The 22185-nt window shown below is 40.2% G+C and overlaps 1 protein-coding gene across 3 annotated transcripts in view; it reads left to right on the top strand.

The window, feature by feature from the left end:
- CCDC93 (coiled-coil domain containing 93) overlaps nt 1–22185 on the top strand; it is a 115693-nt gene that overhangs the window by 11338 nt on the left and 82170 nt on the right. For all 3 annotated transcript variants that reach the window (XM_054574991.1, XM_054574992.1, XM_054574990.1), the window contains exons 4-7: nt 3333–3444; nt 7602–7700; nt 8470–8526; nt 17962–18062. In XM_054574991.1, coding sequence (XP_054430966.1) covers nt 3333–3444; nt 7602–7700; nt 8470–8526; nt 17962–18062 — 369 coding nt within the window. The remainder of the gene's footprint in view (nt 1–3332; nt 3445–7601; nt 7701–8469; nt 8527–17961; nt 18063–22185) is intronic.

The raw sequence follows: 22185 nt of genomic DNA, 5'->3' as shown, positions 1-22185 counted from the left end.
GAATAGCCACAAGGCACTGAATTATCCAAAAGTCTTCTCTGTTTGATTTTGGAATATGTTCTGTGTTTGGGGTTGCTCCTTACAAAGTTGCAAAGTCTGGTTAGGTGCAATTTAGCCTAATAATACCTGTTTGCAGTGCTTCACTGTATCCCAGCTGATGTGATGGGTGGCCAGGCAGCACTGTCTGAGGAGCGCACTTGTCTGCTGAGGGCATGATTATCGTCATGCTCTTCTCTGCGTGCCAACTGGGGCCTTACCCTCCTTCATCCTTCTTTCTTGTGGGTTCCATGAGCTTCTGCCCTCCATCTCAGCCTGTCGTAAAGCCCTGTTACCACAGGGTCATATGCTCAGAGATCCATAAATTAGATTTTAGGCTTATCACTGAGCTCATTTTAGTAGCTTTACTAGGCGCCTGTGTGCAGAGCACTTGCACATGGTTTTTATTATTTAACCTTTACAACAACCTTTGAATAGGCAGGACAGGGGTTATCTGTCATTTTATGGTAGGAATACTAGACCAGAGGGTGACCGGGTAGCTTGCAAAAATCCCAGAGTAGGTGATGGAACTGGAATTTAGATCCAGGTTTAATTCACACCCGTTTAAAATGTTTGCAGTGGAGGAGGAAACAGTGCACTGAACACTCTTGAAAACTAAAGAATCAAACTAATCACCTATAATGACATGTGGGCATCTTAAAATCTTAGACTAGGAAACCTGCCTGGTGACCTCTACAGTTGTCGTTTTCCCTTAGTTTTAGAAAGTCAGAAGCCAGATGGGACTGGTGGGAGAAGCCAGATGGGACTGGTGGGTTTCTCTAAGAAACTTCTTGGCTTTGTCCCCTGGAAGTATTAGTACCTTTAGCTACTTCCATGTGCTGCCAAGACTGACTGTCTTTTCTGGGAGGCGATTTCAAGAGGGTTGTAGACCCTAAGTTGACCTGCATCATCCTCCTTCTAGGCCTTTATGAACTGACAGCGTAGGCTTTCTTTAAGGACTGGCCAGGGAGAACCCTGTCTAAAGGTGCTGGGCTGGTTGTTGTTGGAGCTTCAGCTTCATTTTTAAGCTACTGAGTGATTATAGACAATCAGTAACCCTATGCAGAACCATAGACCTGTAGCCACTAGAGGGAGCTTTCCTCCTACTGAACCAAAATATAGCTGAGAGGAAAGGTGGCCCTCCACATGGATAAATAGTTAAGACCTGCCTGGAGCAAGGGCACAAAACTTGAGGTTTGGGGAGCAGGGCCAATTAAGCACCCATTTCTTCCCCTCAGAAGATTCAAGACATAGGAGTCTGATGGAGGTGAAAATAAAAAATAAAACTTATCAGAGAGAGAGCGAGAGCCTTAGATATGTTGCCAAATGGGTTTGCTAATACATCCCTACCAAACATACCAGTTCCCGCCCCAGGAAGAGCTAGACAACTACAGGCTTCCCCACTGGGGCAGGGCACACATCTCATGGCAGAGAAGATGCATGTGGCCCATAGACAAGCTGCTCAGAAAGGAGGGACTGCAGGAGTGGCTGAGAGCCACATGACAGTTTTTTTTTCATATCTTGGACCTTTTGGATAAACCACACATCCTATGTGCTTCCATCCTGAGAAGTGGATGTTCCTATCTTCTCTGAATGTGTACAGTAGGGTATCAGTCTTCCCCTCTCCAAATTTTTTATTCTTAACATATTACGCTTGACACTGATACTACAGATAAATGGAGCTGTGGGTATGGCTATTTTCCTCAGCACTTTTAACCTTGGTCCCACCTAGTATAGATAGCTACTAATACAGATAAATGTTTTCATAGTTTGTTCTTCAGGGACCATTCCCTAGGTAGTCATTTAGCTTTTGTCCATTGGTTACTTAGTTTCTACTGAGACTGGGGAGATCAAACCCACTAGAACATACATAAGATAATTTCTCTCACCCAGGCCAGATTTAGATGTTGGTTTTAAGGGTATCTGCCTCCTGCAAAGGATTATGGAATTGCAGGAAGATGAAGATGTACAAGATTCCTTTGAACAAGGACCACTTCTGGTAGACCCAAAACTTACTGAATTTGAAGCATCTAGTAAGACCTGGTAACCTCATTCACCAGGGCCTTCATTTATTAGCAAATACTCCTACACTTAGAAACAAGGTAACAGTATTTGCTGTAACTGGCTAAGATTTTTTTTTTTTTTTTTTTTTTTTTTTAGTAAGGGTCTTAGCTGGGGTTATAACCTAAACTATCCATGGAGGCTGAGCCAGGAGCCCCCATTTCTCCATATGGCCCTATAGGGCCATGCCATGTGACTCTAAGGTTCCTGGTTTGTGTGCCATGGCTTTGGGGTTTAGCAGAACCACTAAATAACCTTTATTTTCTCCTCTTGAATTGGAGTCAATTAAGATATTAAGAAGACCGTTGGAGATCAAATATCAGCTGATTAAAGGAGGCTTAAATCCGTGGTGAAATGAACTTGCACACAAAGTGCCTCTATCACTCCTGCCATAAAACTGTCCCACGCAGGCCCAGGTTGAGCTGAAAAACTTCTCTAGCGAGAGAGTGGCTTACCCTCTGACTTAGCTAGAAGAATGCTTTGGGACCTCAAGGAGCCTGATTCCTCCCCTCCTACTCCCAGCCTTTTAGGAGGAGGGCTGAAGTATGGTGTTGGAGAGAAGTCATTGTCCCTCATGAGAAGTGGAAAATTTCTCTCTGGAAAAAAAGGATGAGGGTACATGTTTCCCCCAAATCTAGCATTGATTTTAGGATATCAAAATTTAAAGAATATTTTTTATTTTAAAAATACTTTTGTACCAGAGTAGAGAACTCCAATTTTTTCTTGAGCTTGAGCCCTCCTGTTTTGTGTTAATATTCTGGGCATCTGACACAAGCCTGGTAATTATTTTTTGCCTGACTGATACTTACAACAATTTTTTAAATGTGTAACCTAGTGGTTCCCACACTTATGGAAAAGGTAGGTCAGTAAAGTGAAATGTAAACAAATGTGGGGCACTGATAACTTTTTATTTTACCAGGTAACGATGTTAAAAAACAATGCCTGCTACCTCAAACATTACCATAATTTCATAAAGAAAATATTTTAATATAAAAAAAAGTTGGGAGCACACAATCTTAGAATAAAGGATGAAGGCAGTTTTATGGCCTTACATACATGTACAAACACATCTAAATTGTGCTTATTTTTTCTAACTTTGCAGTCAGCCAGGAGAAACTTGGTCATGGTCTGGCATTGAGAAGCACCAGATTTTTCTGGAATGCTGCCAAGACTTGAGAGATGTCTTACATGCCACTTTGTGTATTCTCACTCTGCTTGTTGCCTTTTCCAAACAGAGCTCTATCAGAAAAAATTGTCTCAGTTCTGCCAAGGATGAAGTGTCCACACCAACTGGAGCCCCACCAGATCCAGGGGATGGATTTTATTCACATATTTCCTGTTGTTCAGGTGAGAGCCTCTTTGTGATTTCTTGTCCTCTGAACATCAAATTCCTGTAACAAGTTTGACTCTCGAGCTCTTTGGCCTAGATTCTGGATCTAATGGGTGTGATATGGATTTGGTGGCAGCAGAACATGATGATGTTTCCGGATGTCATCCTCAGAAGGTCACTGGTACTCCACTTTCCATAGTTTCACACCTTCACCTGATCTTTGAATGTCCCCATTAGTTGCTTTTCATTGTCTTTTAGGTAAAGCTAGGACTCTAGAGCCCCCATGCTCTGGTCGCTTCTGACTTTCAGAATTTCTTACAGTTATTATGCTTCCTCTTGTCATGGGCCTTTGCCCCAGGCTGGAAAGCTCTTTCCTTTTTCTCTTAACTGCTTAATTCATATTTATTCTTCAGACCTTAGTTCCACCAAGCCTTCTCAAGAAAGCTCCCCTGACCCCTAATCTAGAACAGGTTCCTTTGCTATATCCACTCATACAGCCACATTCCCTTTCTTCACCTGAATGTTCCATACTATAGTTTGTACCATGTATAGTCATAAGTGTGTGGTTATTTATCTCCATCAGACTGTAAGCTTCATGAGGGCAATACTATGGCTGTCTTGCTCACTGTACAGCACTTCTATCTAGACTGTCTGGCACTTTGTTGTCATTCAGTCTTTATTTGATGACTAAATGGCTGATGTGAGACTTCTCTCCACCTCAGCTTTTCCCAAAGATTCTGTGATTAAGTGGCTTGTGCTGTACCACTCTCTATACTTTCTGCAGTTCTTATGTGCCTCCCCTCCAAACACCTGGAAAAGAGGAGGAGGAGATACTCACCTTTGTTGTCTGCACTGTGAGCAGTACTTTGCATATAATCCTAATAGAATCTTTTTTTTTAAAAAAATTGAGTGTTGAAATTTTTCTTAAAAGATTTTATTTACTTTTAGAGAGAGGGGAAGAGAATGCGAGAGGAAGGGAAACATCAATGTGTGGTTGCCTCTCATGCGCCCCTGTTGGGGACTTAGCCTACAACCCAGGCACGTGCCCTGACTGGGATTCAACCCAGCAATTCACAGGCCAGTAGTCAATCCACTGAGCATCACCAGCCAGGCCTAATAGTTTTTGATGCATCTATTATAATCCCTGTCTGAACATCTCAGGAAAGTGACATCTCAGAGTGGATAATTGATCTGCTTAAAGACAGAATAGAAAAGCATATGTTCCAGGCTAAACTCTCAGTCTCCTGGCCTGTACTTCCCACTCCACTATTCATGCAGCTACCTAGAAGAAAGCTGTGTAGCCCTTGCTAAAAAAGTCTTAATTCTGTGTCAAGATTATGTAGTGTAGGTGCATGGACTCTAGAGACTTAACTTCTCATCTTTGAAATAGAAATATTAATGGTACTCACCTGATAGGATGAGAATTAAGTTACTAAGTGTAAAGCACTTAGCTGAAGGACTGGCACATTCAGTAAGTGCTTTTTAAGTGTTATATAGTTGTTTTGTTATTACTGTTACTAGGAATCTTTCCTGCATTAGACTTCAAATCAAATACCATGAAATTTGTAAATTTAAGTCTAAGACTTTTATTCAAAATTTGATTTGTATCTGTGTTAGATGTCCTGTCTCTGTGATTCAGGAAAATGGTACCTAATGCTTTTTGTGAAAACAAAGTAGGGACCCTCTGTTGACTATTACTGAAAACTCCAACATCATCACTCTGTGAAGTTGTTGTCTTCCCCCATCACCACCACCCCCAATACTGGATCTCTAGTGATTAGATCTTACTCAACTCTGTGCTGGAACCTTGAGGGCAAAAAAATTTACTCCAGATAAGAGAAGGGGATGAATGGGAAATGATCTTCTATAGAAAGTGTAGGCATTTTGAGTATCTGTGAATGAATGGTTCTGTTTTGTGAGTAGAATGCTGGAGGGCTTTCTGTCTGAATGTGAGAGCCTAGGCTAGTGGTCACCAGATTTCTTAATTTTATGGACCTGTAAAATTTAAAAGCAAAAATGGAGGTTAACTGACAGTTGCACTTGTATTTTTCCAGGCAAGAATGTTTTTATTTTGCTTTCACCATCACCTACTAAAAGAAATGCCATTTAACCCCTATCTCAGAATAAAGAACAGGTCTCTAAATTTAATACCTTTAGCATTATGAAAAACTCACCACATGTCTGTAGTCTTTCCTGTTTTGCTCAAGACCAATTTAAGAACAGTTACGGACCATCACTTGGGAAACATTGAACTTGTCTATGTGATTCTAGAGGCTCACCACCCATGTTCACACCGTTTAGCGAAGCTGTAGTAACACTCTCTGAATGCCAGCCAAGAGAAAAACAATCCAGCTTGCAACCACTGTTAGTTCTAGGTCACATCTTTTTCCTCCCATGCCAGGCATGCGACTCTTGTGAGGGCAGTAATTTTTTTCAAATGCTTGGTACCTGTGACAGAGCTTGGTCATCCAAGAGGTTTCTCCATAGCCCTTCACTCTGAGAACTCCAAAACTGAGCTACCAGTTCAGTAACGGAATCCTTTGATTCCACAGGCAATACTTTCCTTACCTGATCACACCCTCCAGGATCCACACAAATAATTATTCAGTGTAGATCTGATTAATGGAGGAAATTCTGAATAGGAAACAAGCATGAAAGGCCAGAAATTGGATCTCCCCATCTGAAGGAAAGCAGAGAAAAATTGAGTTGAGCAAGAGTCAGCCTCCTTGTTATCCTGGGCTATGGTGTTACATGCGGGTGCAAGTAAGGGACTAGAGTAATTCTGAATGCTTTCTGACCTGCCCTTCTTCTGGATTTTAGTGCCTGAGGTGATTGTTTGGAGCTGGGGTGGAGAGAAGTGATGGAAATAAATGGGAGATATTAACAACAGAAGAATATTTCTCATATAGTTATTTGTAGTCACCCCTCTCTTGGGCAGCTTCCTAAATGTGACCTTTACTGAGCTAGCCCCCTCCATGAGCAAGCATTCTTTCCAGCCCTGTGGAAACAGTATGTTGTGTGCCATGTGTCCACTTTCCTAGGTAGTTAAATTTTGCCCAGTGTGGCTGTGCTCTAGGGGAAACACAACTACTGTCCAAAAACTGCTTTTGAGGTGTGCTAGCTCTCTTTGGAGAGAAAGTGACAAGCCTGACAGGATCCCCTTCCATAATGTTCTTAAATAATAAAGGGACTGAATGGAGAGCCAGGGTGGAGAAGCAAAGACTCCTTTTGCTCTTTGAATTCTTAGTCTGAGAGCACCTGTATCTTCCACTCTTTATGGGGTGTGGGGGTTTGAATGGGTGTGTTTTAAATAACTAGAGTTTTTAAGTAGGGAAAAATGAATAGCAGCTACTTATGCATATCAGCCCAGCAGAATTGGGAAACATTTGTACTAAAACCCACATGTCAACTCTTCTGGTGTGGAAGACCCATCCTTCTGGTTGTGACTGGCAGCTTTGTCGCTTGCTAGCTATGGATCAGTGGGCAAATTATGTAGCCTCTCTGAGCTTCAGGTTCTGTAAAACACCACGAGCACCAACTACTTCATAATGTTTTATGGATTAAGAGAGAAAATGTGAGTACCAAACTAACCCAAAGCCAAGGTCTGTGTACTTAGTACATCCTATTCTCAAATCTGAGTATTTAGGGAATTTTTTGCTTTTTTAATCTGTCAAATGAGTAGTTATACTAAGTGTTCTCTGTGGTTCTTCTCTGTTCTCTGGTCCATGGTACAAGCAGCACAGGAGAAAAAGTTACATTAAGATCTGCCCAGAACCAGATGGTTGTGGGAAATAGCTCTGTTTCTGTTATGCTTCAGGTATTTACAAAACATCCAGTACTTGTGATTTTATTTGCTCCCAAAGCAGCGCTATGAGGTGAAAGGAACTGATATTCTCAATCCCGCTTTACATAGAGAGGGGAAGCTGAGTCCTGAGGATCTACGGTGAGGCCTTAAAACTTTTGCACAGCTACTCAGCTCTAGGTCCCACTGGATCTTAGCATCTCAGATGTTCTGTTGGTGACTTTTCCTGTAGGACAGTGCACGTTGATAGTTTCTTGTATCACCTGGTCCATTCAAATATAGCAATTTGGTCTCAGAAGTTGTGCCATCTCTAACTTGGCCTTACCATGGTGGTATTTCATCCATACTCACAGTCTTAACTTTCCTCCCCAGTGGCTGGTGAAACGAGCTATAGAAACAAAAGAAGAGATGGGTGACTATATCCGCTCCTACTCTATATCCCAGTTCCAGAAAACCTACAGTCTCCCTGAGGTGAGTTTTCTACTTTTCTCTTGTCCAGCTGAGACCATGAGTTTATACTTACACATTACCTGGGAAGAAGCTCAGTAAGTTCAGGCTTGCCTACATGCCCAACCCTCTGGCATCTCTGATTGTACTGGGTCAGGATTGAAATGGGACCTCTTGGGTCATTAGAACTGCCTCTTTCTATGGGCACTGAGTGTAAAGCCCTACAATGTTGTCGTTTTGTTTCAGTGTTGGTTCTTGGTCTAGAACCTTTTTGAATTAACACAAGTATATTTTTGTAGTCACAAAGCTTTTCTAGAGGCTATCTGCCTAAGACATTCCTATGTTAACAGTTTAATGATAATCCCAACAATAGCTGATAGCTATTGTATTCTTATTCTCTTCCAGTCCCAGCATATCACATGTCTTCTACTCCTTAAACCTCTCAACTGCTTCCTGAGGTGGTGTCCCATTTTATAGAGGGAGAAACTGAGGCTTAGAGGTTAGATAACTTGCCGGAGGTTTCAGAGTTCATAAGGACTTGAAACTAGAATACTTGTCTGCACCGCTACACTCTTCTGATTCCTCTTTTTCTTACCCCTGTAGCGATCTGTTTCAGAGCCATCTGCAGAGGCCCTAGGTTTTCTCATACACAATATATTTCAATTTGTTAGAAAATTGAGGCTTCAGACAAAGTTGTGATGTGAAGTCAGTTTATAAGACAGATTTCTGAGCAGTCCAGTTGAGTTTCAGTCTTCATACAAGACTTGTGTAATCTCTGTGCTTTGTCTTACAGGATGATGACTTTATAAAGAGGAAAGAAAAGGCCATCAAGACAGTTGTTGACCTCTCAGTAAGTCCCCTTGCCCCTGTTCTTCTCAAAAAGAACATAGGTTCACAGCCTCCAAATAGTATTTTAATTTAAATCACAGAACCCTGCTCTCTGAGGTTTCTGTCTGCTGGGGTTGCCCAGGAGCTAACCTCTGGAGAGTATGAGGAAAGCCCTGCCTGTCTCGTGTGCCCCATATTTGAACACCACCATTCACGGGTAGGACTTGACACAACTATGGCCCTGTGTTTTCCTTAGTTCCAGTTTTAAGGGAGAGATTTTCCAAACGAAAAGCCCTTTCTCATTTGTGCCAGTGGCAGATGTAACTGAATAGTTCCATAAAAAACAGATAAGCAGATGATGAACTGGGGATGGTAAATTTGGGTCATCACCGCCATGGTGGCTTTGGAGAGGCAGAGCAGAATCTGAACTTTGCATAGGAAACTCTGGAATGGCCTTGGTCCCATATACAGTGTATCTTAACAGTGGGGGACTACACACATGTGCCCATTTTCCAAGCGCAAGGGGCAGAGGGGAGCTTTGGGCTTTTTCAAAACACTCTGGGCCAGAGCCTAGCAGAACCCTTGTCGGCTCACCCCCACCTCACTTTCCAGCCTTACTACCTGAGCTGACGGCAACGAAGCCTCAATGCCCAGGTGTAAATTCTCTTCCAAAAATAATATATAGTGTTATTTTGCATGATCTTTACTTTAAGAATAAGTGTGTGGTCTCCCAGGGTGATTACTCTGAAATCAGTAACCATCACTTGATGATGAAAGACATAAAGTGCTAGTTTAAAACAACAACAACAAAAACAGTCTTTCTCACTTTGTAATTTGTATTTTTTCCTCAATTCCATTTTGGAAATGGGAGGAGTAGAAAATTATTAAGATAGTTACACTCTGAAGTCAGATCCTGTTTTTAGATTTGGTGGCAGTATTAAATAAGAAGAAAAAGAGTGCCCTGACCGGTGTGACTTGGGCATCATCCTGCAAAGTGAAAGGTCCCCAGTTGATTCCTGGTCAGGGCACATGCCTCAGTTGCAGGCCCAGTCCCCAACTGGGCGTGCGCGAGAGGCAACCAATGGATGATGGATGTTTCTCTCACACATTGATGTTTCTCTCCTTTTCTTTGTGTCCCCCGCCCCCCAGCCCCCTCTCTCTAAAAAATACAGTCATACCTTGGTACTCGTTGGCCTCAGAACTCATCAAACCCTGTACTCATGGCATTTTGATGAGAAAAAAATGTTTCAGCACTTGGTGCTTGCTTGGGACTCATCACACTTGCCAGAACTTGTATGAGTCATGACGCTGCTAGGCAAGAGGAAATGCTTCATCATTTGGTACTTGTTGGTTTTGGCATTTATCACAAGTTCCAAAATAAATTAACAACACGTACCAAGGTACCACTCTAAATAAAATCTTTAAAAAAAAAAAGAGAGAGGAAAAGAGCACCTGATATGAGAACAGAGTAATTCTTTTACTGGTCATGAAATACATGTTCAGTTTAGAACTTTAAACTTTTGTTTTTTTTAAAGATGGTAGATACAGGGGAAGAAAAATCAACCTTAATCTCACAATACAGAGGCAGCCACTTTTGATGTTTGCACATATTTCTGTTTTTAATGTGCATTTTATATTGAATTGGAATTATATTTTAAGTATAATTTTGTAGGGTTTTTTTCACTTACCAGTACAGTCTTTAAACTATTAAAAGATTCTTCCAAACAGCATTTGTTGTGACAAATAATAACCAATTGGTTGGATATGCTGTTGCTGTCCCTTATTTTAAATGATGTTTCATCTTTGGAAAAATAGGAGGATCAAGCATTACCTCTGATACAGGGAGCTAGGGAGCTGGCTGCAGTAGAAAGAGGGAAATTCTCTTTTAATTTTGTACTAAGTTTGTGTTTTATTCAAACAATAAATATAAGTAAAATTTTTGTAATGCTGTATTGAATATCTTCAAATGTAAATCTCACTATGATCCCTGGGTAGAAAGTGAAAAACCATTATGGTTTTCAGCCATAATTCCCAGAATAAAAGGCCATTGTAGCTGTTGATAATCCTATCAGTGAAAAAGGGCCTGGCATCTCTATATGTATTAAATATCTCAGGCCTCAGGAGACATTATTTCTTCTTTTCATTTGTAATAGAGGTTTTTTGTAATCCTCTTCTTGTTGATAATGTAACTATATAAAATTCAAGGAAATAATGATAATAACAAATACATAGTACCCAGATATTTTTCTAAGCATTCATGTATAACCCATAGCAACCCTATGAAGTAGTAGTATTTTTTTTAACAAGTGAGGAAATTGAGACACAGATAGGTTATACACTTTGCCCAAGGTCGCACTGGTGATGACGGTGCCAGGACGCAAACCAATATGCTGTGAGTCTCTAAATAAAAAGATGTTTGTGGCCTATTAGAAAATATTATCAAGATAAAGGAAAATGCAAAAAAAAAATTGTAGTTGTATTGCTTAGTTTATTTCCTTTTTTATGTGTGAGCTTAATTGTCAGTTGACTGAATGTATTTTTGGCAAGAATGGTTAAGAATTTCTGTAGATGGTAAGAGCCAGGCTGTGGGTTTTATTTTCTTCTCTCCCTGTCTGCTGGATATACCTCTCATTTCAGATTCTTAGGTTTCTTAGCTGCACTCCATTGCTATTTACTTTCATCACTCCCACCTACCACCTCTGCAAGGGCCTCCTTGCAGCCTTGAAATGAGTCCCAGGAACTCACAAGAGATTCCAGGGCTGCAGTGCATGTCCCTGGCTTATTCTTGTGAGTCAGTATAAGAAATGGAATAACTTGCAGTTTTTTTGTTTGTTGTCACTCTTCCCAAGGAGAATCCGTTCCTCAGTAAAGGGAATGAGTCTTTCTTAGATGACCAGGGGTTGTGGCTCTTTGGAAGCCGCAAGTTCCAAAATCCCCCAGAGAGGGATTTTTTTTCTTCCTTAGTCTTTCCCCAGTTCTCCTTTCAGGTGCTTCATCAGTATTTTTTACCCACTTCTTATTGACAAGCCTAAATTTCAAAATTTAAATTGTGAATGGTAAATTAAGGATGAAAATGAAGTCTAACACACAGGTCCCTAGTTTCTAGACCCAGCCTTTTGTATAAATTGTATGCAGCAGCCATGTACTGATGGAGTGCCTTATGTGCTTGGCATCTAACTAGGCATTTTACAAGCATCATCTTATTAATTCCTCAGCAACACTCGGAGAGTTATATATTATTATTATTATTTGTATTTCATAAATTAGGAAGTTGAAACCCAGAAAAGCTAATAATTCCCTACATAGTTTACAGAGCTAGGAAGAAGCAGCTAGATTTTTATTTTACACCTGACTCCTCCAACGCAACAAGTGTTGGTACTTCTCTGGTTTTCTCCATCTTTATCTGCCCTCCAATTTCCTACATATTCTGGTGCCAATTTGCAGTACTGTTCTTGACTTTAGGACTGGGCTGTTGTTCATCTGGCTCCCAGAGACTTAGACACATCCAAGTGGTTGGGTGCTCCCCTATGACCTCAGGAGTCACTTATGGGGGCATTTACTGTGACTGTTCCCATTTGAAGACCTTTTTTGGTCCAGCTGGAGAATGTTTGTCAAAGTGATGGTTGCCATATTTTCTTTTTTCATGAATTAATATGTACCAGTGTGCTTCAACCAGAAGGCTTTTACTTATTCTTACTTAGAAATAACTTTTTTTAAAAATAAATTGTAAACATTTTAACATTTTTCAAAACATATAACTTAGTCTTGTTTTTAGCCAACCATATAGGACTGTTTTCATTTGTCCTTGGTTATGTAACCCATCCATTTTTTTGTGCATAATTTTTTGTTTTTAAAAGGTTACTTTTCTTTTATGTTAGTACTACTAACAACAATGAAAAGTTAGGAAACAGAGAAAAAGTACAAAGACTAAATCACCCATGATATCACCAGGCAGGGATAATCACTGATATTCCAATTAGGAACTACAGAGTTATGGATATCAGTATAGAATTAGAAAGTGCAAAATAAGGCAAATGGCATTGTACTCTATATTCTGTCTCGGTGCAGGCTTGTTTTGCTCAACAATGTAAGCTAGGCTATCTTTCCATGCCAATAAATATATCCCCTTAGCATTTTTAGTGTCTGTAGATTATTCATTGTGTGGTACTAATTTAACTAGCTTAGTTTTGAGGCAAGCCATTACGTAGTATATCCTCATAGCTAAATTTTTTTTTTTGTCTTTAATTATTTTCTTAGGATACATTTCATGAAGTGGAGTTGGGTCAAAGGTTATGCCCACTAAGGCTGTGTTAGTATCTTTTGCCAGATTGCCATGCAGAAAGGCTGTTGTGAACTGTAACTTGAGTTCGTCACCTTGAGGTGCTGTCATTCTTTTGGCTTCGTTTTTCTTCCTCTTGGGGATTATTCCGAGTGTTTCTTCTTTCTTCTTTGAAATGTATTACCTTCTAGACTTCTCCATATCACCTTATCACACATTATCTAGCCACTTTATGTTATAGAAGGCCTACCTGAGAAGAGGTTGTATTTTTAGAGGATGTAAGAGAATGAAACTATTACCACCCAGGGCAAATCTCTCCTCACCACCTTCCACTTCCATGTCTTGATTGCTCATATGTCTCATTTAGTACAGTAAGCTGTTGCACAGCTTAGTTCCTCCTTTTCTGAGCTGGCAACCAACCATTTATGTGCCTGAAGTATTTGTCTTCTGCAGCAAGATCTGTTATTCTTAACCTTGAGTGAAGAGTACCTGTGAATTTTTACCCAAAGCCCCAAAAGATATTCATTTATTATTTATTAAGCGTTTTTGGTAATGCCTAGAATTTTGTATGAGAATAGAAGGAACAGGGGAAAAAAGACTTCTCAGAGCTTCCAGTCTACTTGACAGGAAATACTTTGCTGAATGTAGTAGATAACCTAAGAGACCTTTTTTTTTTAAATAACTCCTCCAGGGTGTCCTTCCAAAGAGAGAGCCTTTCATACAGTGCATAAAATGTAAATGTGAAAACATAAGTAAAATAATATTGGTACATTTTATTAATAATGTACATATTTGTATATAAAAATATATATCTAAGCCCTTACTGTGTGTCAGATTCTTTTTTAATATATATTTTATTCATTATGCTATTATAGTTGTCCCACTTTTTATCTTTATTCCCCTCCACCCTGCAACACCCCTCCCCCCAACATTCCCCTGCTCCCCTTTAGTTTATGTCCATGGGTGGTACATGTGAGTTCTTTGGCTTCTTCATTTCCTATATTATTCTTAACCTCCCCCTGCCTATTTTGTACCTACTATTTATGCTGCTTATTCCCTGTACCTTTTCCCCTATTATTCCTCCTCCCCTCTGATCTCCATTTATATGATTCTGTTCCTGTTCTAGTTGTTTGCTTAGTTTGTTTTGTTTTTAGGTTCAGTTGTTGATAGTTGTGAATTTGTTGTCATTTTGCCATGCATAGTTTGTTATCTTCATCTTTTTCTTAGGTAAGTTCCTTTAACATTTCATGTAATGTGGGCTTGATGATGATGAGCTCCTTTAACTTGACCTTATCTGGGGAGCACTTTATTTGCCCTTCCATTCTAAATGATAGCTTTGCTGGATAGAGTCATCTTGGATGTAAGTTCTTGTCTTTCATGAATTTGAATACTTCTTGCCAGCCTCCTCTTGCCTGCAAGGTTTGTTTTGAGAAATCAGCTGATAGTCTTATGGGAACTCCTTTGTAGGGAACTGTCTCCTTTTCTCTTGCTGCTTTTAAGATTCTATCATCTTTAATCTTGGGTAATGTAATTATGTTGTGCCTTGGTTTATGCTTCCTTGGATCCAAGTTCTTTGGGACTGTCTGAGCTTCCTGGATCTCCTGGAAGCCTATTTCCTTGGCCAGACTGGGGAAGTTCTCCTTCATTATTTGTTCAAATAAGTTTGCAGTTTCTTGCTCTTCCTCTTCTCCTTCTGGCACTCCTATGATTTGTTTGTTGGAACGTTTAAAGTTGTCCCAGAGGTTCCTAAGCCTTTCCTCATTTTTTTGAATTCTTGTTTCCTCATTCTTTTCTGGTTGAATGTTTATCTCTTCCTTCTGCTCCCAATCATTGATTTGAGTCCTGGTTTCCTTCCCTTTACTGTTGGTTCCCTGTAAATTTTTCTTTATTTCACTTTGCTTAGCCTTCACTTTTTCCTCCATTTGGTGACAATATTCAACCATTTCTGTGAGCATCCAGATTACCAGTGATTTGAACTGTGTAACTGATAGGTTGGATGTCTGTTCATTGCTTAGTTCTATTTTGGAGCTTTGATCTGTTCTTTCATTTGGGCCATATTTCTTTTTCTCAGCATACCTGGTAATTGAGAGGGCTAAAGCCTTAGGTATTTGCTTAGGCGGGGCAGCCCATGTCACTGCATTGTGATGCTGTTTGGCGGGGGGAGTGGGGGGGTGGTGTCTAAGAGAGAACAGTGCAGCTTGCTTGGCTCTCAGCTGGCTTTCAGTCACTTCCCCCACTACTCACAAGTAAATTGGGCCCTTCTAGTGCTGATTCCCAGTTGGGTAGTTTTGTGTATGTTCTAGGACTCTGTGGGTCTCTCCAACAGACTCTCCTGTGGGGCTGGGAGTTCTCCTGCCACCACAACCCCCACAGTTTTTTACCTCCAGAGGTTTTGAGGCTTTCTTTTCTGCACTGGAACCCTGGATTGCGCTATCTCACTCCCCAGTTGTTCCTCCCGGATTATCCGCATGCCGATGTGGGACCACCAGCTGCTGTTTTGCCCACCTGGTCCTCCAGCCACTGCCTTGTCGCGTGTCCTCTCCACATTGGCTGCCTGTCTGACTCTCCTGCCAGCCTGGATGAATGTTTCTTCTTTAGCTCCTTTGTTGTTGGACTTCCATATAGTTCAATTTTCTGGCAGTTCTGGTTAATTTTTGTTCTTTAAATTTGTTGTTGTCCTTCTTTTGTATGAGGAGGCAGAAATGTATCTACCTACACCTCCAGCTTGGCTGGAACTCAGATTCTGTTAAATAATTAATCCCCACAACAGCTCTACTTATACCTATATTACAGATGAAAAGCCACTGAAGTTAAATAACTTGCCTCAAATCAGACTGAGAGTTAGTGACAGGGTAAGGACTAAAACCCTTTTTGACTCCATGTCCTCAATTAGTAAGACTGAGGACTCACTGCAAGCTAGACCACATTCTATGAGCTGAGGTGATTGTAGCTGTCAGGAATTCGACAGATTAGGGGCTCGTCAAAGAAAAAGATATGGCCATGAGTTGGTAATAGCACACACAGGTATTGAATGTCTGGCACGTACCTAGCATTCAATAAATATTAATCATTACTAGTGCTACTTCTGTTAATGGCAAAGATAAGTTGATGTTGCATACCTTGTTAAGAACACAATCATGTCAAGCATGGAGTGTTTTTTTGTTTTTGTTTTTTTAGTTAATATCAAACTTTAAATTAATGATGGAATTATGTTACCAAGTCAGTATGTTTACAGGATTAAAAGAACATGAAGAATAAGAGACTGGGAGTCTCCTTCAAGACCTGTTAATCCAGCTCTCATTTCACAAATGAGGAAACAAAGCCCGTTAATAGAACTGCCTTTCCCCAAGATCACCCAGCTAGTTATTGGCAGAAACAGGACTAGATATCAGTGTTCCTGATTCCTATTGCTTTAAAGGGTAACTTGATAATAGTTCTTTTTGGTTAACCTAGAAACCTCTGACCTTTAGGTGTAAATTACTATTACTGTTAGGTCCTTATTAGGTCCAAATCGTCGTAATGATTTATGCTATAGCCTCAGATTGTATAGTGAGTCTTAGGAGAGGGCTCAACCGAAATGGCTGATGGGTGACTAGAATGGCATCAGAACCAAGTTAATGTAATGATAAAACTTTGGGGCCAGGAACCAGAGCACCTAGGGCCAGGCTTAATATTCTCCTAGCAATCCTGAACAAATTATTTAATCTCTGCTTCTTCAGAAGTAAAGTGGAGGTAATAAAGTGGAGCATCTGCCTTATGTCTATCGCAGGGTAATTTTAAATTGCAAAATGTGAGATGTTTATGAGGGTGCTTTAAAATATAAGGAATAATTACACAAAGGCCAACATTGTCATTGTTTGGCAGAATAAAAGGTCCTTGTAACTGTTGATTTCAATATGCTGTTGTTTTGGAATCAATCTTATTTTTAAAAGAATCCAATTTCCTGTTTTGGGTCATTGAGTTTATCAGCTGTTAACTACAGAAGATAGCAGTTAAGCTCAATTATATAGTACTGCTATAACTGTACAACTAGAATAGTAGAGTTCAATGGAAATTAAAGCATTTGTAGTAACTGACGTCATATGAATTCATTCTATTTTTTGATTTCCCCATAAATCTGTTTTATGTTATTTATAACTTTCTATTCACGTAGACTCCAGCAGCAACCTAGGGAATATTTGTGATAGAAAACTATTAAAACAACCCTCTCGCATCATCTCAGACCCTGTTCCATTCCTTTTGCACAAAACTTGATATTATATAGTATATGTTACAAAAAGAACTTTTTCTTTCTGTTCAAAATATTTCATGATAAAAAGTAAAATAATAACCAAAATTATCAAGTGGTGAACAATTCTAATTAGGATAAAAATGCTACTATCTGGAGAAACCTAATAGTAATACCTGTCCTTGTGATGTCCAGGTAGAGATAAGATGTGGTGAGCTCTGGTAGTGGAGAAGAAAAGCTCCTGGGACACAGAATTAGAATACCTTGCTTGCATAGACAACTGCCTACTTGGACTCAGAGCCCTGAACAAATATTACTAAGCTTGGCAGTCAAGTACATTCATTTGGGATAGAATGACAACCCAGGTCACCTGGGGGTGAAAACCTAAATAAATTATTTGAGCACCTGCTATGTGCCATATACTTGTTTTTTTTGGGGGGGGGCGGGTGGCGGGAGGGTTGTGTGTGTGTTTCAAATCAAGGGAAGGATAGACTTAAATTGTGTTGGGATTCTTAATTTTCCATTCAGAAAAAAGCGTAGCTAGATCCCTACCTTTCATTATACCAAAAAACAAACAAACAAAAATACCTGAATGAATGAAAAGGTTAAATATAAACTATAAAATTAACAGACAAGAACTTTTTATCACAATCCCTAGAATAGGAAGTAAGCTATAAAGTGAGCTAGAAGTTTGACAACGTAAAATATTATGATGTCATAGGAGAAAAAAAACACCAAGTTACAACAAAGTTGACAAGCAGTAGATTGGGTGGAAATACTTGCTACCTATGTAAAAGTCAAAGGAGCAGAGTCCTTGAGGGCATCCACCCTGAGTGCCCACTGTGATGAGGAAATACATGTTCTCCTGACTGACTGACTGCATTTGACAACCAGTTCAGGAGGAGAGCCTTCTTACACTGAGTATCTCCTCTGTTTCATCCACTTTTTAGGATGTTTACAAGCCCCGTAGAAAATACAAACGCCAACAGGGAGCAGAGGAGCTGCTAGATGAAGAATCTCGAGTCCATGCTACTCTTTTGGAATATGGCAGGTATGAATGGGATCCAGTCTACAGTGTCTATTTTATAAAGCTATTGGAAAGAAAAACTATTTTTAATTTCTTCATTGGGATTAACTTGGTTGGCTTTTTACCTGATTGAGTACATTATTTTGGGCCAAGATTTTGAGCATCTGGAACTTTTCGCTTGGTATTGAATTACCCAAGTTTCTGGGCATAGTAGCATCCTGATGGTGGTAGAGGCCTGATGTTAGAAAACTTTGTAGAAATGTGTGCAACTGTGTGCCTTAACTCTGTTTCCCTTGGGGGCTGGAAGTTTGGGGCATTTGTGGAGGCTGGGGGTGGTCTGCCCTTCGTGTCTCTGCCATTTGATAAAATCTTCAAGTAAACTAAAGAGTTTTCAACAGTTTTACTGGAAGTGTTAGAATAATAGTTTTGTTTTCCTGTGAACACTTGTTTTAACTAGGAAAATGAAGAATTAAGAAGTAGTTTTGTCACTTCTTTAAAAAAATCTCTTGTTTTTAAAAAAACAATTCTTACATCCTCAGTTTTTATTTAAAACACAACATGTAAGGAAGTACTTCTCACTGAATTTTTTGGTTGACACTGGGTATTAACCTTCATTTATGTCCTGCGTTTTCTACTTAGGGTAACTGATTCCTTGATGTGAGTATGTCTCCTTGGGCTTCTTTCCTTTATAATGAGAGTGGTTGCTGTGTGCTCCTCTTCCTTATAACCCAACCCTTTCTGGGTGGCTGGAATTAAAAGCACTGCCACTAACCTCTCCCTGAGTGAGCATCTGATGGCTTCCCCCTCCAAAAATAGGAAGAACCAGGATACTAACCTTAATTGGCTGAAGTATTCCATCTTTCAAATGGAATTACTATCACTACTGTGTGTTATTTGAGGGGGTTATGTGGGGTCAGGTCCTTCCTTCCTAGGAATGAAAACTAGTTTCTTTCATTCAAAGGAAGTTGTAAGTCCTGGCCCTAAGTTGTATGTGACGGCTGCTTGCACAGCTCACCAGTTGCTGCTGTGAATTGAACTTATCTGAGTCAGGCATCATCAGACTGACTATGTAATTTGCATGGCCCCGTATAAAATGAAAATAAAGAGTCCTTTGTTAAGAATTATTAAAATGATTAATTATTAAGAATTTTAAGACAGCAGAATAACCAAATGTGGGGCACTTCTGAGTGTGAAGCCCTTTGCAACTGGGCAGGTTGCATGGCCTGGGCACTATGATGGGGTATTTCCAGCCAAGCCCCAGCTGCAGTCGGGCAGGTGTGTCGGCACTCCTCTGGGAGAGCCAGTGCTGGAGAGAAAGCCTATTTGTGTTGACATGTTCCAGAGCCAAAGAGTACTTAGTGGATGTTGTGGCTTTTGTTAGTTTGTATTGTTCATACTTCCAGTTTTTTCATTATCATGCAAGTTCAAATATTCCTGGGGCTGAAAAGGAGTCAGAGATTCAGTAAATTGTCCACTTCATGGAAACCATGCCACAAATTTCCATTATTTGTTTTGTTTTGAAATGATCAGTTTCACAGTGGATCTTTTGCATGTGTCATAGATGATAGTTATTATTACCATGTGAAGTCTGGGTAAATTCAGGACATTCCTGCCCATCCTTAGGAATGATTGGAGCATTTTGAGGCCAGAATCTGGCTTGAGTTTCTTTAGGGAAAGGATCAAGGCACTCGTTTTGTTCGTGACTCCTCATAAATTTGGAGTGTTAAGAAAGAGCAAAGTGTCTCAATACCAATCTTAATTCCTGTTGGTGGAGTCATGCTGACTTCTAAGCCTAGGATAAAGGATTTGTTGGGGGTTTTTTAGGAGAGGGATTATTTTGCTTTCTTTTTAGCTTTGCTATTAAGAAATGGTGAGTTTTTGAGAGGTAGGGAAATACATACATATTAATTCTTATGTTTTATTTAGTTCATTTCCCTATTTGAGAATGCTAAAGACAGCATTCAGAAAGGTTAAAAAATGTGCCTGAGGTCAACTATTAACTATTAAGAACTATTAAGAGCTTCAAACTAGGACCTGGAGTCAGGTTCCTTGGACTCCAAAAGTATTGTTACCGAACAAATGGACCCGTGGGAGGGTGGGTTCCCAGCTGCTATTACCGAAACGACCCCCCCTTTCCCCAGAGTCCCTTGGTTTGTGGGTCCTTTGCCCTCCACCCTTGGAATTGTGGCTCTGAATGGCAGTTTGGTGAAAAGAAAAGGAACTATTTATTCAAAAGTTATACAGGTTTGATTAATGGCTAAATGTCGCCCTTAAACTTCAAAATCCCTTTAAAACAATCACCAGCACACACACCACCCTGCCTTCCCCTACTTTGCCCAGTTAGGCCAGTCAGATTTGTCAGGGGTCCTTCAGAAGAAAAAGAACAGAAGTCCGGGGCTCAGCTAGGCAGGCATCTCGTGGTTCTTGGCACCATCCTCTGCGTCGCCACGATCTCCAGCTCTTAATCCATAACCATGTGGCACCTTCTTATGGCCCACTAGCAAGAGTCCTTTCCTCTTCCCACGTGATCTTCACACTGTTCTCCAGAGTTTGTGTCCCTTTGTCTCTCCTGCAGGCCCCTGCCTCTCCTCCTTCCTTTCCAGTCACCTTCTGTATTAAGTCTTTTGAACCTTCCTGATTAGCTTTGGTGATATGCAAAATAACCCTTTTTGCATATGAGGAACAAAGCTATCCTGTTATTGACATGCAAAATGACTCTCGATGGCACTGCTCAAGGCTCCCATCCCCCATGGCGGCCTGCCCTGGGGTGGAGAGAATATATTTTTCTTGGACACCCCAATCTCTGGACCCCGTCAAAAATACCCTTTTAGGGGGCCCTGGCTGTGCCCCGTTACAGTATGGCATTATCACTACCTACATTGTTTGAGCCTCCAGTGAGAGTTTGGCTCTTAGTTTTAGAAAGACAGGCCCAGTCTTCGTTGTTTGGTCTGAGACTGAATAAGAAGAGAATGGTTATTAAACTGATTAAAACAAACTGGATAATACTTAAAGCCCCAACAAGTGTGTATTATATTCCCTGTTCTGGGGAAGGCCTCTTGCCTCCTTTCTATTACACTCCCTTCTCACAGTTCCATTCTGTATTTTCTACTGCATGGAAGTCTTTACCATTAAAAGAGGATCTCATAATCATGAAGAACTTTCATCAGTTTGTCCTCTGTAGAAAACAGTAAATGTTAACTGTTAGGTCCTAGTTGTAGCAGCAGCAGCAACATCAGTTTTCAGTTCTAGAATTCCCTTAAATATGACCTTTAGTTTCAAATGAGAATTCTTTCCTAAGCCTCCCTTTCAGTTGTCTTTGTTTCTATATACTCATTGCTCCTAGGACTAATCCTGTCTCTAGCCCTCTTAGGGGAAGTTTTATCCACTCTTCCTTCCCCAGTTAGCAGGATGGCCCTTTGCTAGCTCTGGGACTCATTGTTCCCTCCTACTTTTCCCCTTACTGTTGTACATACCTTAGTTGCCCATCCCCACCTAGGAATACAAATTCCCCATCTTTCATCAGTGTTCCTGTCATTCATCAGCCTAGGCCCACAGTGCTCCTGGCTTAGAGGTCAGCATTACAGCTTCTTCCTCTGGTTTTGACTTTTCATTGCTCAAATAAGGCTAGACTTTGAGCCTGGTCAATCATGCTGAAGACCTTAAGGATTATGTGTCAATTAAGAACATATTTGACTATATTTGTTTGAATGTTATGGTACTGGAAAAACAAGACTTATAGTCTTTATTCTAGATGTAAACAAAGTTGCAGCTCTATAATATATTTTTTTTATTTTTATTATGGCCCCAATCAACTTTTAGGAGCTAACTTAAACATCTAACCACAACATAGAACAGCCACTATGGGGAAATGCATTTTATATGCAGTATAATTGACTTGCAAGTGGAAGTTTGAAGAACAACTACTAGAATGCTGGAGTTAGCCTATTCCACACTATTTCAGGCTTAATTTTGAGTTGCCTTGAAGTCATTCAGTACTTAGTAAATGAAATATGACATGTCTCTCCCAAGCTATGCCCCATATTATAGTTAGTCCTGCGTATACTCATAGAAGGTATTTAGTAGATGCTTGTTAAATGAACAAAGAACAGAGTTCACAGTCCTTAGTAGTTAGGGCTTTCTTATGCCC

Source organism: Pteronotus mesoamericanus, unplaced genomic scaffold, assembly GCF_021234165.1.
Source record: "Pteronotus mesoamericanus isolate MK-2021 breed Mesoamerican mustached bat unplaced genomic scaffold, CSHL_Meso_final contig_27, whole genome shotgun sequence".
NCBI classification, from domain to species: Eukaryota; Metazoa; Chordata; class Mammalia; order Chiroptera; family Mormoopidae; genus Pteronotus; species Pteronotus mesoamericanus.
The sequence above is the reverse complement of the archived record's forward strand: the minus strand, read 5'-3'. Positions and strand labels throughout refer to the sequence as shown.